General features: G+C 43.2%; 1 protein-coding gene across 1 annotated transcript in view; it reads right to left on the reverse strand.

Moving 5' to 3' along the window:
* The window catches only part of RHCG (Rh family C glycoprotein), a 110,272-nt gene that overhangs the window by 21,514 nt on the left and 71,265 nt on the right, over window positions 1-17,493 (reverse strand). The window contains exons 5-8 of the mRNA XM_030189693.1: window positions 13,473-13,639; window positions 10,650-10,787; window positions 9,363-9,496; window positions 7,650-7,774 (exon numbers count right to left, since the gene is read on the reverse strand). Of these exons, the coding sequence (XP_030045553.1) occupies window positions 7,650-7,774; window positions 9,363-9,496; window positions 10,650-10,787; window positions 13,473-13,639 (564 nt within the window). The remainder of the gene's footprint in view (window positions 1-7,649; window positions 7,775-9,362; window positions 9,497-10,649; window positions 10,788-13,472; window positions 13,640-17,493) is intronic.

A 17,493-nucleotide genomic window follows, 5' to 3' on the forward strand; every position in this document is an offset into this window, starting at 1 on the left:
TAAAAAATAGAATTACTGCCCAGTAGTTCCAAATTGATGCACATTAGACGTTCCTTAGTAAAAGGGCCCCTCAATGCATAGACTGCACTACCTGTGTTTAAAAGAAAAATGAGGTCCAATGCCAAAAGTAAAAGAATGCAGCCAACAGCATCTGCATGGAAAAAGCTCTGGTACAATTCCAAAAGTCAGTAACCATCAATTGAACCAGAGATCTTTCTATGCAGATACTGTTGGCTGCATTCTTTAACTTTTGATATTGGACCTCATTTTGTTTTTTTAAACACAGGTATTGCAGTATACGCTTTGAATCTGTGAATGTATTGTGGAAACCCATGTGACCCCTGATGAAGGTTTTTCCGAAACTTGGCCAAGTTGGGTTCTATTTCCACTAAGGTTGACCTTTGGATAAACTCTTGCTGTGTTTGTCCTTCCTTGGTTCGCTGCTGCTGTTTGGTTGTCTGTTCTGCTTCTGCAGTAGACTGTCTCCTGTTTGTTTCTACCAAATTTTTATAAACCTGTGCGCCCAACTTTACACTTAGCATATGTAAGTTATAGAATAAGGTCGCGTGCATAGCTTAATATAAAAAAGAGCCGAAAATTTTTATTTTTATTTATTTGTTACATTTGTATCCCACATTTTCCCACCTATTTGCAGGCTCAATGTGGCTTACATAGTACCGTGAAGGCGTTCGCCAACTCCGGTAGAGAAACAAATACAAAGTGATGTTGTGGTCGAATAAGGTTCAATGTGTTACAGACACATTGGGGAATCGTAGAGTATTTGACACTAAGTAGTGTTAATTGGCACCAATTAGCAGTCGTGCATACAACTGACCCTAGTCGGTATTCTATAAGCACATAGCACGCAAGTGCAAGTGGATGTGGACTGGGGAGGGCCATGGGTGGGATGGGGAATACCTAGCACTCGTACGCACATGTTCTTCAACATTATAGAATTCCCTCCTTAGTGCTCCAATGTTTGATGCCTAACTTAGTTGAACTTTCTTGAATATACCCCTTGTAGTTAAAATTTTGTGTTCACAGTGTGTTCCAGGTACAAAAACTTAGATTGTGAGCCCTCTAGAAACAGAAAAGGTATCTGTATATAATGTGTACAGTGTTGTGTAGGTCTAGTAGTGCTAAAGAAATGATTAGTTGTATGTAGTAGTAGTAGTAGTAGTATATTGGGTCAGACCAATGGTCCATCTAGCCCAGTATCCTGCTTCCAACAGTGGCTAATCCAGGTCACAAGTACCTGGCACAGGTACATAAGTATTGCCATACTGGGAAAGACCAAAGGTCCATCAAGCCCAGCATCCTGTTTCCAACAGTGGCCAATCCAGGTCACAAATACCTGGCAAGATTCCAAAAAAGTACAAAACATGTTATACTGCTTATCCCAGAAATAAGCAGTTGATTTTCCACAAGTCCATTTTAATAATGGTCTATGGACTTTTCCTTTAGGAAGTCGTCCAAACCTTTTTAAAACCCTGCTAAACTAACCGCCTTTACCACATTCTCTGGCAACGAATTCCAGAGTTTAATTACACGTTGAGTGAAGACAGATTTTCTCCGATTTGTTTTAAATTTACTACTTTGTAGCTTCATAGAATGCCCCCTAGTCCTAGTATTTTTGGAAAGAGTAAACAGATGCTTCACGTCTACCCTTTCCACTCCACTGATTATTTTATAGACCTCTATCATATCTCCCCTCAGCTGTCTTTTCTCCAAGCTGAAGAGCCCTAGCCGCTTTAGCCTTTCCTCATTGGGAAGTCGTCCCATCCCTTTTATCATCAGAAACCCAAATAATAGCAACATTCCATGCTACCAATCCCAGGGCAAGCAGTTGCTTCCCCACGTCTATCTCAATAACAGACTATAGACTTCTCCTCCAGGAACTTGTCCAAACCTTTTTTAAACTCAGATATGCTAACTGCAATTACCACATCCTCCGGCAACAAGTTCAAGAGCTTAACTATTCGTTGAGTGAAAAAAAATATTTCCTCTATTTGTTTTAAAAGTATTTCCATATTAATTTCATTGAGTGCTCCCTGGTCTTTGTACTTTGTGAAAGAGTGAAAAATTGATTCACTTCTACCTGTTCTACACCACTGAGGAATTTATGGACCTCAATCGTATCCCCTCCCCCCACACACACCCACACACACTCCTCATTCGTTTCTTTTCGAAGCTGAAGAGTCTTAACCTCTTTAGTCTTTCCTCATATGAGAGGATTTCCATTGCCTTTACCATTTTGGTCACTCTTCTTTGAACCTTTTCTAATTCTGCTACATCTTTTTTGAGATACGGTGACCAGAACTGAATACAATACTCAAGGTGAGGTCACACCATAGAGCGATACAGAAGCATTATAATATTCTTGGTATTATTTACCATCCCTTTCCTAATAATTCCTAGCATCCTGTTTGTTTTTTAGTTGCTATCGCACACTGTTCATTCTGTAAATTATCTGCATAAGTGTGGGACCTGCTCATGTCTTGCCCATGCTCCGCCCACATGTATACACCCCCTTTGCATTTGCAGAATATCACTTGGCTTCTAACCGGAACTTATGCACACAAATGTAGCATTCATGTGCATTATCCTATAATGTTAGCTCACAAATGCACTAAAGGTTATAGAATGAGGAGACTAGTGTCCTGAGACACTGAAGCACCATGTTTTTTTTTTTGCCCGGTTTACTTGGTGAGCAGGTTTGAATAATCTCTTGCACTTATGAGAGGACATGAGAACTGTATTGGGAGTCAGGATATTTATCAGTTGAGATACACAGAAAGGTCCCAGGCAAAAGTATTTCACCTTATGTGAATCAAGATAGGACAAATGTGTTTGATATATCTCCAACTAACTAACTACTAACTAACTAACTAACTAACATTTCTAAAGTGCTACTAGGGTTACGCAGCGCTGTACAATTTAAACATAGTAGGACAGTCCCTGCTCAAAGAGCTTACAATCTAAAAGACAAGAGAACAATCTAAAGACAAGTGAACAATCTAGAGGACGAGTGAACAGTTAATTTGATAGGGTGGATAGATTGGGGCATTTTATATTTCTCGAGCGGTTAGGCGCCGAAGGCAGCATTGAAGAGGTGAGTTTTAAGCAGAGATTTGAAGATGGGTAGGGAGGGGGCATGGCGTATGGGTAAAGGAAGATTGTTCCAGGCATAGGGTGAGGCAAGGCAGAATGAGCGGAGCCTGGAGTTGGCAGTGGTGGAGAAGGGTACTGAGAGAAGGGCTTTGTCCTGTGAGCGGAGGTTACGGGGGGAACATAGGGGAAGATGAGGGTGGAGAGGTAGTGAGGAGCCGCAGACTGAGTGCATTTGTAGGTAAGGAGGAGGAGCTTGAATTGTATGCGATATCTGATCGGAAGCCAGTGAAGTGATTTGAGGAGAGGGGTGATATAAGTATATCGGTTTTGGCGGAATATAAGACGTGCAGCAGCGTTCTGAACGGATTGAAGGGGGGATAGATGGCCGAGTGGGAGGCCGGTGAGGAGTAAGTTGCAGTAATCAAGGCGAGAGGTAATGAGAGCGTGGACGAGAGTTCTGGTGGTATGCTCAGAGAGGAAAGGGTGAATTTTGCTGATGTTGAAGAGGAAGAAGCGACAGGTCTTGGCAGTCTGTTGGATATGCGCAGAGAAGGAGAGGGAGGAGTCGAAGATGACTCCGAGGTTGCAGGCAGATGGGACGGGGAGGGTGTTATCAACAGAGATAGAGAGTGGAGGAAGAGGAGAAGTGGGTTTAGAAGGAAAGACGAGGAGCTCGGTCTTGGACATGTTCAGCTTCAGGTGGCGGTTGGACATCCATGCCGCAATGTCGGATAAACAGGCCGATACCTTGGTCTGGGTCTCCGCGGTGATGTCAGGTGTGGAGAGGTATAGCTGGGTGTCATCAGCATAAAGATGATACTGAAAACCATGAGACGAGATCAGCGAGCCCAGGGAAGAGGTGTAGATTGAGAAGAGAAGGGGTCCAAGGACAGATCCCTGGGGAACTCCAACAGATAGTGGGATGGGAGTGGAGGAAGATCCATGGGAGTATACCCTGAAGGTGTGGTGGGAGAGATAAGAGGAGAACCAGGAGAGGACAGGGCCTTGGAACCCAAAAGAGGACAGCGTGGCAAGAAGTAAATCATGATTGACAGTGTCAAACGCGGCGGAAAGATCGAGGAGGATGAGGATGGAGTAGTGACCTCTGGATTTGGCCAGGAGCAGGTCATTGCAAACTTTAGAGAGTGCCGTTTCAGTCGAGTGCAGAGGGCGAAAACCGGATTGAAGTGGATCGAGGATGGCATGAGAGGAGAGAAAATCAAGGCAGTGGCTATGAATGGCGCGCTCAAGTATTTTGGAAAGGAAGGGTAAAAGAGAGATGGGGCGGTAGTTGGAGGGGCAGGTAGGGTCAAGTGAAGGTTTTTTGAGGAGAGGTGTGACAACGGCGTGCTTGAAGGTGTCAGGGACAGTTGCAGTGGAGAGAGAGAGGTTGAGGATGCGACAGATGGTGGGGGTGACAGTATGGGAGATGGTGTTGAGTAGGTTGGTGGGGATGGGATCAGAGGAACAGGTGGTGCATTTCGAGGAGGAAAGAAGGCGGGAAGTTTCATCCTCGGTTATCTCAGGAAAAGAGGAGAAAGAGACTTGGGTAGGTTGGTTGAGGGAGAGGGTTAAAGGGTGAAGAGGAGGTGGTGGCTTGGTCATGAACTCAAGGTTGATCTTTTGTACTTTGTCGCGGAAATAGTCGGCCAGTGATTGAGGAGAGAGAGAAGGGGGAGTAGGAGCGGGGGGCACTTTTAGGAGGGAGTTAAGGGTGGTGAAGAGACGACGAGGGTTGGAGCTGAGAGAATTGGTCAATTGGGTGTAATAGTCCTGTTTTCCACGGAATAGGGAGGAGTGGAGGGAGGATAGCATGAATTTGTAGTGGAGGAAGTCTGAAAGGGTACGAGATTTCCTCCAGAGGCGCTCAGCGGATCGGGTACAGGAGCGAAGGTAATGGATGCAAGGAGTCAGCCAGGGCTGGGGATTGGTGCGTTTTGTGGGGCGGGAGATGGATGGCGCTTTTTTGGTTATTAGGCCCAGTTTATTTCATTCATCTATTTGTGTCTCATATAATGGTACTAATTCAATTTAATTTTAATTTGGCTTTCCTAACTCACTTCTCCAAAGGTCGCCCTTCATGCAATGTGGCCACAAGGATTTTTCTTTACAAATCACCAGTTTTGAGTTCAGCTTCAGAAATGTTGTAATGTGACATGTTACCACTGGGTGACAGTCAAGGAAAGGGCAACCAGATATTACAAAATGGAAAATAAAGGCAATCCAATCACAACCTGCCAAATTGGGGGCTTATAACCTAAACCATTGGCCTTAGAATCTTTAAAGTTGCTACTGACTGAGTATTGTGAATGTCTGTCCACACTGCAACTTCATTTAATCTTCCTACACCACCCAAGAGAAAATTATGGCACACAAGAGAAAGGTTAGATATTATACTCTGACCCAGCCAGCCATGACCAGCATTGAATATCCAGTTTATTTTTGGCTGGTTTAAACTTCACCAGCCAAGCCAATATTTAGCGCCAGCCAGTTACGTTTAAATCAGCCAAAGATAGACCTGCTATTTCAGCGGCCCAATTTGGCTGCCACACTTAGTTTTTAATTTATTGATTTTATTTTATTTATTTATTTTTTTAAATTTTATTTGTTGCATTTGTATCCCACATTTTCCCATCTCTTTGCAGGCTCAATGTGGCTTACAGTACATCGTGAATAATGGAAGTATATAGGTTGATTGATTGATTGGGATTTATTAACCGCCGTTATGAAGAGATTCATCCAAGGTGGTGTACAGTAGGTACAGTTTAATATCAAACTTCCAATTGTGTTAACAGTATAACAATAGCAAAATGTACAAGTATAAATATAAATACAATGAAAGAGGAAAACTTTGAAAACAGCAAATTGAAACCTAATAATAAGATTACCGTGAAACAGGGTGAAAAATATACATGTTTAACGGCACGGAAATTCAAAAAAACAGAGATATAATACCATGTAAGCATAATACTAATGAAATATCTAATAAGCACACATTAGAACATTCAAATAACATTGCTATGATACTATTTGCTTTTCTACAATACAGCTTATATAGCTGAGACATCGCAGCAGCCATTTTCAAGAAGCTGCCACTAGGGGCAGGAGTGAAGGGGATTCGCTCCTGCCCCCGATGCCTCGCTGGACCACCAGGGAAGTCAAGTAGGCCCCGGGGGAGGGTCCTATCCTGTCTGGGAGGTGGGGGTAGGATGGGACTGCTGTGTGTGTGTGTGGGGGGGGGGGGGGGGGGGGTTGGATATTGTTGTGGCGGCTGCCCGGGGGATGGAGCAGAGATGTTGTTGGGAAGGGGTGTCTAGAGGGTTGTTGTCGGGGATCATGGGAGGGGGGAAAACCTTTTTTTAATGCGTGTCCCAGTCCGACATTCAGCTGAGGCCCGCAGAACTTTCTTCTGTGGGCCCGGCTGAATATCGGCCAGGCTCGCATAATCTCCAGCAGCCTGCCTGCCCGAAATTATCTCCCAATATTCAGTGCCGGTCTCTGGACATGGCTTGGCATAGAATATCGAGGGATAATTTAGCCGGCGACAATCAACATTTAAAAAAAACTACCGCCACCGGCCGAATATCGGACAGTATCCTATATAATAAAACGCACCTCCAACATTCTGAAGCTGACTGCATGGCTGAGGCATTCCTGCTCTCTGTATCCATCTCCTGAATTGACATCATCACGTACTTCCAGGTTCGTCACAAGCAGAAGTGACCAACCACACGAGTTTTCTCAGCTTCAGAATGTTGGAGGTGCATTCTATTAAATAGGATTGGTCAGTTCCTTGAAGCACAGCCAGAGCTCAGTGTCCTGCACAGTAACTCTCAGACACCAGAGAGAGAGAGAGCATGGGCCTGACACCAGAGAGAGGGAGGGAGGGGGGGCTGACACCAGAGAGAGGGGGGGAGGTATCTCTGTCACATACACACACTCTCTCTCACAGTCAATGTCTTTCTCTCTCTCACTCTCACACACTGTCTCTCAAACACTCTGTGTCTCACACTGTATCACATTCACTCTCTATGTGTCACACAGTCACTCACACACTCTCTTGGTCTCATGCACTCAGTCTCACAGAGAGTCTGTCTCTCACACACACTCTCTCTCTCGCACACACTGTATCTGTGTGAAACACACTCTCTCTCTCTCTCTCTCTCTCTCTCTCTCTCTCTCTCTCACTGTGTCTCACATACGCACATGCACACACTCTCATTCTCACAGAAACACTCTCTCTCACAGGCACACTCTCTCTCTCACAGACACACTCGCACCCAGACTCACTCTCTCTCTCTCTCACACACACACACTCGCACATTCACTCTCTCAAACATACACAATCCGAAGAAAACCTTGCTAGCACCCATTTCATTTGTGTCAGAAACGAGCCCTTTTTTTACTAGTATGTCTATAAAGAACTGTGTATATCTTGCAGTGCTATATAAATGTTTAGCAGTAAATTTTGAGCAAGCAGTGCCAACGCAGTATAGCTGTCCATCTCATATTCTACTCTTAATTTACGAAACACTTACCTACGGCAGTTCCACCAACAAAGGCAAAGGCAAGAGACACACAAATACCAGCAGCCTGGTAACCACCCTGGACGCTGGGAGTTCGGTGTGCATATTCACCCTCGAATTTGAAGAATTTTTTTAAGCTATGCACGAGAGAAGGAAAATAAAACATAAGCAATGTTTTCTTAGGGGTTCTGGACACAGGTGAGAAGAGAAGAAGGAAGGCAAGGAAGGACATGAACATGCCAATAGAAACCCAACAAATGTCCAATGGAGGGAATGAGCTAATAGTAAAAAGGAGGAAGCCAATGTTAATACTGTAAAAGCACATTTACGAGGCTAAAACGTATAACCTACAGCCAGCCTGATATTCAGCTTGCGTCATTCAGCACTTTTTAAAATGCCGGACACTTCAGGTAAAATAAATCTAGATATTCAGTGGCAGTATCCTGATAGTAGCTTAACAGTCTGAATATCGCTGCTAATCAGTTCTGCCTAGTCTCCATCTATGGATAATTTGAACATCAAGTCCAACGTTTCCAGATTCTTTACGTTAAGCTCCTTAGTGCCTCCTCAATTATGGAAAATAGACAAGTTATGCACTTTTCTATTCACAGAGAATTTCTTTGATTGTTGCAGTATCCTTTAGATGTACCTTTAAAGAATTCCACCCCCCACCTCTCATCAAAACTATGGGGCCCTTTTACTAAGCCGCGAAGGCGCCTACGTGCACCCAACACGCATCAAGTTGGAGTTACCGCCCAGCTACCACGTAGCCTTTGCGGTAATTTCATTTTTGATGCGCGTCCACTAAGCACACAGGAAAACAGAAACCGGGCAGTAATCGTCATTCTATGCGCGTAGATGATTACCGCACAGTTAACGCGTGAGACCTTTCTGCTAAGTCAATGGCTGGCAGTAAAGTCTCAGACCCAAAATGGATGTGTGGCAATTTTTATTTTGCCGCACACCTCCATTGTTAGCAAAAATTTAAAAAAAGGCCTTTTTTACAGGCATGCTGAAAAATTATTTGTTACATTTGTACCCTGTGCTTTCCCACTCATGGCAGGCTCAATGTGGTTTACATGGGGCAATGGAGGGTTAAGTGACTTGCCCAGAGTCACAAGGAGCTACCTGTGCCTGAAGTGGGAATTGAACTCAGCTCCTCAGTTCCCCAGGACCAAAGTCCACCACCCTAACTACTAAGCCACTCCTCCACTGTTGCTACTATTGGAGATTCTACATGGAATGTTGCTATTCCACTAGCAACATTCCATGTAGAAGTCGGCCCTTGCAGATCACCAATATGGCCACGCAGGCTTCTGCTTCTGTGAGTCTGACGTCCTGCACAGGACGTCAGACTCACAGAAACAGAAGCCTGCGCAGCCTTCTACATGGAATGTTGCTAGTGGAATAGCAACATTCCATGTAGAATCTCCAATAGTATCTATTTTATTACATTTGTACCCTGCGCTTTCCCACTCATGGCAGGCTCAATGCGGCTTACATGGGGCAATGGAGGGTTAAGTGACTTGCCCAGAGTCACAAGGAGCTGCCTGTGCCTGAAGTGGGAATTGAACTCAGTTCCTCAGTTCCCCAGGACCAAAGTCCACCACCCTAACCACTAGGCCACTTGCACCCAAAACACACGCCTACGCTAGTGCAGCCCATTTTTCAGCGCACCTTAGTAAAAGGACCCCTATGTTTCTCAAATATCTCAGACCATCTCACCCTTCAGCGCCATAAACTCCCTCAGTGGCACAAGCTGCTGTGACAGCTCCCACGATTCCACCAACAATGCCTGGCATGCCATGAAGGTTGTGAATCCCACAGGTATCATGGAGTCGGATCTTGGCAAGTAGTGGCTGAAATAATAAAAAGTGGAGCAAGATAAACACATCATTGTCAATGTTCAGAGGCAGAGCTGCTGTTTCAAAAGATACGCTTTCTGTCTAAAGTTAAACATATTTCAGCACTCTCCACTTAAGCGTCACACCTGGAAATGCGCATGTGACTTTAACCAGATACCTGTCCATATATCAGGTAATTAAAAGAGCAGTTATAAAATTACCCAGGGGTTACATGCATAAAAGTACTCAGACTGACTTCATAGCACACATTTTTATTACATGCGTAAAAGCATGTTCTGGAAAGTAGAATGGAGGCAGCAGGCATGCAAAACTCTCTCATGCATATTCATATATAATTTGGGGACAAATTGATTCAATTTCCGATACTGCAACGTACAAATATTAACTTAATAAGTCTAAAGGCAGACCAGATGCAGTGACAAAAAAGACCGTACCACACATGTACAAAAGTCACTATTTCAGGTGTTAATCATTGCCAATCAGGAAGGACTTGTACAGAGAATTTAAATTTTTGTACAATGAACATCCAGTTGTACCATATATTTATTTCATTCCTAAAACTTACAAGTCTTCCACAAGACCCCCAGGACGTCCAATAGTATCAAGAAGGGATTCCATTTTGGAACCCTTGTCACAATTTTTGGATTCATTTTTGCAGCAATTGGAGTCACAGATGGAGTCGTATTTACGTGATTCCATGCATTTGATTCAAATTTTGCAATCGCTACAAGTGTCTGAAGAATCAATTATCTTAGTTACTTTTGATGTAACAGCACGTTACACCAGTGTTCCACAAGATCATGCATTAGTACTGATTGATGAGCTTTTGCTAAAGTTGAACTTATCTTCTGCCATAATTCATCTTAATACTTTGGCCAAGTTGGTTATTCAAATAAATTATTTTATTTTTGATGATAAATATTTTTTACAAATCAAAGGAGTCGCCATGGGCGCCGTCTTTGATGACACCAAGACTTTCTACCATCTGCAGTTTACATCTTAAGCAGTGGACTTTTTTTTTTTTAATGTTGTCACTGCGTCTGATCTCCCTTTAGACTTTTTAAGTTAATGCATATTCATTAGGGATATCCTGAAAACTGAGTGAATATCAAGGCTTCAAAGTATCAATCAAGAACCTACTACTTACTGTGAGGTACTTGAAGCCCAGTGTGGATATAATACCAACGATAAATCCAACGATCAGAGATCCGTAGGTAGACAGCATCATCTCAGCAGCTGTGCCCACAGCCACACCCCCTGCTAAGGTTGCATTCTGGACATAAACCTGCAGAGCAAAAGGAGGAATTTCTCATTGAAAAGAATGAAAAATGTCAAAATACAGCAGGAAAAATATAGAAGATGTTTTGAGGTTGTTGTTAAGCCAGGTCAGGTAACTTCAGTACACCAAAATCAGTTAGTTCTGGCTAGAACCAATAGTCATGTGGAGGACAGTTCTAAAAAGGAACACCTATATTTAGGCTTCCAAAAGGCACCCATTGGGGCCTATTCTATAAAGAAAAGTAGACACCTACTTTCCTGTATAGAATACTAGTGTAACTGAGTTTATATGTACCTATGGGTTTAAGCATGAGCACTTAAGCCAGCCACAGAGCTGGGATAAAGGTTTGCAACTAGATTTGGAAGATAAGCACATAACTTATAGCATTCTGTAAGATACAGGTGTATATATATACCTCCCCACACTTCACTCAACCTCTGCCCATGTGAACTCTCACCTGCAAAGAATACGCTCTTGAAGATATGTACATACTTACAGAATAACACATAGCAGAATTATTGTTATTTACGTGCCCATATACACATGTAAATGACTAAAATACCAGCATTCAGGGCACATAGGCTACCATTAAGATGTGTTATTTTACCCCTATCTCATGCTTTTTTAGTACAGGTCCCAATGAGACCTAGTTACTAATAACTGGGGTTAACCATAAAATAACACATCTTAACAGTAGCCCACATTAATAACTTTCCCCCTTAATTAATGAAAAAAAAAAAAAGAAATATCTCTAGAAATCAAAATCACTGCTATATGTGATAAAGTGAGGCAAGTAGAGGGCAATGAAGCCATTGTGACATCACTGCTGAGATTGGCTCTTAGGCATTGATGGAATAAGGCATTATGACATCACAATATCTGCTCTGGTTACCAGAGACAAACTCTTCACATTAGGGGAGAAGTTATCATTTTTGGCTACCATTAAGACAGGTTTTTTACCACTAACTCGTACTATTTTAGCACAGGTCTCATTTTATGCAATGAGACCTAGTTACTAATATCTGGGGTTAACAGTAAAATAACCCATCTTAACAGTAGCCCATGTTGATAACTTACTGCCTTAATTACAGAAAAAGGAATGTCTCTAGAAATTGACATCACTGCTACGTATATGCAAAGTAAGTGAGCCAAGTATAGGGCAATCAAGCCATTGTGACATCACTGATGAGGTTGGCTCTCAGGCACTGGCAGAATGAGGCATTATGACATCACAATATCAGCTCTGGTTACCAGACTGAGGGCCAGATGCACTAAACTTCACGAGCCATTAACGAGCAAGTAGTAAACCTGGCATGCACTAAAGGCTTCTCCGAGCCATTTTCCGACGACAGTAGCAGCTAACGAAAACGGAATGAAGATGTGCAAATTGTGTAGAAACCCTATTGTAATGAGATGCACTACTGTTTTCCGATTGCCTTAACGCTGGAAAATCTAACGAGAGGTCTGTACCTCTTGGTGGGGCTGCGCGGGATTGAAAAACTATAAATGTAACAAAAAAATTGAGGGAAAAAAGTGCTAATCAGGGACGTCCTTTATGGACGTCCTTCACTTGAAACAACGCCCAAATGCAAGTGCTCGTCAGGGACGTCCTTTATGGACGTCCTTCACTAAAAAAAAAGAAAAACACCATTAAGCTTTATTAGCGCTCCGCTTCAAAAAAGACATCCTTTCCCCCCCTTCCGCAATAATAAAAATGTCCTTTTTGGACGTGCTTCACTCAGCTGAGAGACCTGGAAGTCTCTGAGTCAATCACAGCGCGTTTAGCTCAGCTAAACGCGCTGTGATTGGCTCTGAGACTTCCAGGTCTCTCAGCTGAGTGAAGCACGTCCAAAAAGGACGTTTTTATTATTGCGGGGGAAATGACTTCCAAAAAGGACGTCTTTTTCGATGGACATCCTCAATTGCACTCTCCGGATCGAGCTGCATTGGAGCCTTCCTACAGCAGGCTGTGGAGGGGATGAGTGGCGCGGCGCCTTCGGGTGGCACAGGGAGGCGTATTTGGCATGCGCAGAGCAGCCAGCATAACGCTTGGCTGCTCTGCGCATGCTCGACCGGCTGACTGTTTACCGATCAAATAGAGTACATAAGTACATAAGTAATGCCATACTGGGAAAAGACCAAGGGTCCATCGAGCCCAGCATCTTGTCCACGACAGCGGCCAAGAGAATGCAACAAGCAGCTCATTTGCATTCCCTTTCCTTAATGCATGCCCGTTCCTTACCGATTCGCTAAGGGAATCGGTAAGGGAAGGGCTCTAACGATTTTTTAGTGCATCTAGCCCCGAAACTCTTCACATTCAGGGGACTACTGTTAAGGCATTTTATTTTACCATTAGCTCATGCTATTTTAGCACAGGTCCCATTTTATGCAATGAGACCTAGATACTAATAACTGTGGTTAACAGTAAAATAACATGTCTTATTGATAGCCCATGTTGATAACTTCCCCATATGTGCATACTTGCTGCTTAACATTATGTAGCTCCTTATAGATTTACCTCCATAGCACATGAGGCATATCACTTAGCCCAATAAAAGTCATGGAGAAAAGGTGAACAAACCGGAAAACAGATGAAAAAAACACTTACAAAAATGCAGAGACTAAAAAAAACAATGTACAAACACAAAAATCTGATTTCAGATCATAAACACATACAGCTAGGATGCTTACCATTTCAAGCTTGCCTTTCTTATCTATGATACTGGCTACAGCAAAAGTCGTCAGAACAGAAGAAGCCAGAGACAAGTAGGTGTTGATGACAGCCCGTTGTTGTGCGTCCCCATGGTTGGAAATGGCAGAATTAAAACTGGGCCAGTACATCCACAAGAACAATGTTCCTGAGCCACAAAGGGAGAAAAGGGGAAGGGAGAATAAAAATGTTTAATTTTATTCAAGAAAACAGCAGGACAGATGACATTTAGAAAGCAACAACTCATGCTTTCTACTCAGGCTGCTGGACACTTTTCCCTTCTTTCCATAACAGGTCACCCAAATTTAGGCAACGATTGCATGAGTAAGGTATAAAATATGAGCATTTGCGTGTGAGAATGATGCAGTTACCCGTGTAAATGTTACCTATGCACTAAACAGTATTCATTAACAACATAATACTGGGACAGCCTGAAATCCATCAAGCCCAGTATCCTGTTTCCTACAGTGGTCAATCCAGGTCACAAGTACCTGCAAGATCCCTAAAGAGTAAAACAGACTTTGTGTTGCTTTTCCTAGAAACAAGCAGTGGATTTCCCCAAGTCCATCTTAATAATGGCTTATGAATTCTTTTAGGAAATTATCCAAACCTTTTTTTAAACCCTGCTAAGCTTACTGATTTTACCACATTCTCTGGCAATGAATTCCTGAGTTTAATTACATGTTGAGTAAAAAAAAATATTTTCTCCAATTTGTTTTAAATTTACTACTTAGCAGCTTCATTGCATGCCCCCTAGTCCTTGTATTTTTGGAAAGAGTAAACAAGCAATTCATGTCCACCTACTCCACTCCACTGAGTATTTTATAAATCTCTATCATGGCTCTCCTCAGCTGTCTCTTCTCCAAGCCAAAGATCCCAGCCTCTTTAGTCTTTCCTCATAGTGAATTCATCCCATCCCCTTTATCATTTTCATCATCCTTCTTTTCTAAATTCCAATATATCTTTTATGAGAGATTTCACTATATTACTTTAACATAAGCATACAACTTGTTTAGCACATAAATGCAAGAGAGTGCACACATTGGCAGGGCTTAGGAACAACATTTATACTTACAGAATACTGTAACGTGTTAAAGTGCCATAATTAGGAATGCACATTTATACCTGCTATTGACATGGTGTAAGCGGGCACACCTCAATGTTGGCATGTAACGGCAAATTTACCCGATTATTCTGTAATAGAATATGGGTGGCCAGGTGCTTTCATAGAATTGGCACCTACATTTTGGCCACCTTTACAGAATTGCTCCCTTAGGGGGCAATTCAACAACTGGGCATCTCCATTTAGATGGCCTAAGGACATGTGGTAGAAGCTTATTCTGTAATGAAATCTGGAGTATACTAGCATAACCCGGTTTCTGCATGCCTAACATTTACACATTTGCAGTTACACCAGTGCATAAATGTGAGTTCCTATTTGTGATAGGGATATGTGAAACTTACAGTATTTTGTAAGTTACATGTGTAACTGAGAGCCCCACCTAGGCTCTGCCTATATATAAGCCCCTTTGCATTTACATGCTATATAAGTTAGGCATGCTGTCACAGAATAGCTCTTAAGTTTCAAGTTTTATTAATTACTTTCTATCCCGTCCAACAGAACAGGAGAACGGAGAAAAGAATTAAGCATAAGCACCTTGGAAAAGAAAAGTCTTTAGCTCTGTTTTAAAGCGAGAGAGGGAGGGGATTAGCCTAAAATGCATTGGCAAAGTATTCTATAGCTTTGGCTCTTGATATGAGAATATCGTATGTCTACTGTGTTCGTGTATGATTGTGCGGTGGGTTGGGACTACTAGAAGATTTTGTTGTGATGATCTCAGTTGGCGAGATTGTGTGTAAGGGGTGAGGTAGCATAAGAGATAGGATGGTTCAGAGACTGTGAGAGTATTGTAGACTAGAAGAGTCCTATAGTGATGCAGTGAGAAACAGGCAGCCAGTGAGAAGATTTGAGGTGGATGGTGATGTGATCACATTTTTTAAGATGAAAGAAAAATCTGATAGTATTTTGCACCTGCTGTAGACGCTGTCAGTCCTTTACTCTAAGGCCTAAATACAGATAATTGCAGTAGTCTAACTGTGATATGATAAAAAAGTGAATTAGAATATTGATAGCAGGAAAGTTTAGTAGGGGTTGGACAAATCTGATGAGATGTAATTTATAGATAGCTCATTGGACCACCTTAGAAATCTGACCGTGGAAGTTAGAGAAGAGTCAAAGATGAAATCTAAGATGTGGGTGGAGTGTACAAAAGTTATTGTAGTGTTATTAAGAAGAATGGGGGCAGCAAGTGAAGTTAGACCTGTTGGCGAAAAAATAAGCACTTTTTTGTTTGCATTGAGAAGTAGGTGATTACTTGAGTTCAATTGTGAGTTCATGATAGAGATATCCTGGGGATTGGAAGGTTCAATTGGGCAGAGAATTTGGATGTCATCTGCGAATACGAACATAGTGAGATCGATTGATTGTGCTAAGGTGAGTAGTGGAGCTAAGAAGATGCTAAAAAGTAAGGGAGAAAGGATTGAGCCCTGGGCACACCTGTTGAGATAGTAAAAGTTTGAGATTGAGAATTGGCTGAGTGAATTGTGTGCTCACATCAGGGGTGTGCTGGTAAAATTTTAACAACGGGCTCTCTCTCCGGGCATAGCCAGCCCTGAAATTTGGGGGTGGGGTGGGAATACATGCTTCTCTCTCCCCTCCCTTGTGCGGGCACGCTAGGCATACCTTTGCCAAGCCCCACCAGCCAATAAATGGACTGCCACCATTCTCTGCTGCTTGTTTCTGGCTCTGAGCAGCATGATGGAACCTTCTTGTGCTTGCATGAAAAGTCCCAGCCTGATGCTCAGAGTCAGAAACAAGGAGCAGGGAGCAGCAGCATTTACTTGGCTTGTGGGGCCAACATCACTGCCAGCAAAGTAAAAGAGAATTCAGGAGGGGGCCCAAGCCCACATTTTGGGAGTCAGTTGTTAAAGTAGCCATGGGGAGGCCTACTTTAACAACCGGCTCCCAAAATTCTTAAAAACTTAACAAACGGCTCTCACGAGCCTGTGAGAGCCTGCTCCAGCACACCACTGGCTCACATCGTATTTCATTAATTGTCTGTTAGTGAAATACGATGTGAACCAATCATAAATTGTATTGGAGATTGGCACTTTCACTACTAAGTGTACACTTTATGGCCAGATTCAGTAAATGGCGCTCAAAATTTGGCACCGGAAAAAATCAGCGCCCAGTGCTATTCTATAAAGGGCACTCCAGGCTCAGTGCCCTTTATAGAATAACACATAGAGGGGCATAATCAAACGGGAACGACCATCTCTAAGGGCATCCATCTCTAAGGACGTTCCGGCGAAGAGGCGGGGAAAACCGTATTATGGAAAAAAGATGGACGTCCGTCTTTCATTTCGATAATACGGTCGGGGACGCCCAAATCTCAACATTTAGGTCAACCTTAGAGATGGTAGACCTAAATGTTGAGATGGTCGACCTTAGAGATGGTCGTCCCCAGTTTTCGGCCATAATGGAAACCGAGGATGCCCATCTCAAAAACGACCAATTCCAAGCCCTTTGGTCACAGGAGGAGCCAGCATTCGTAGTGCACTGGTCCTCCTCACATGCTAGGACACCAACCGGGCACCCTAGGGGGCACTGCAGTGGACTTCACAAATTGCTCCCAGGTGCATAGCTCCCTTACCTTGGGTGCTGAGCCCCCCAACCCCTCCCCCCAAACCCACTCCCCACAACTGTACAACACTACCATAGCCCTTAGGAATGAACGGGGGGGGGGGGGCGCCTAGATGTAGGTACAGTGGGTTTCGGGTAGGTTTTGGAGGGCTCCCATTTACCACCACAAGTGTAACAGGTAGGGGGGGTGAGCCTTGGTCCTCCTGCCTGAAGTGCACTGCACTCACTAAAAACTGCTCCAGGGACCTGCATACTGCTGTCATGGAGCTGGGTATGACATTTGAGGCTGGCAGAGAGGC

The sequence above is a fragment of the Microcaecilia unicolor genome, chromosome 1, assembly GCF_901765095.1.
Source record: "Microcaecilia unicolor chromosome 1, aMicUni1.1, whole genome shotgun sequence".
In the NCBI taxonomy this organism is placed as follows: Eukaryota; Metazoa; Chordata; class Amphibia; order Gymnophiona; family Siphonopidae; genus Microcaecilia; species Microcaecilia unicolor.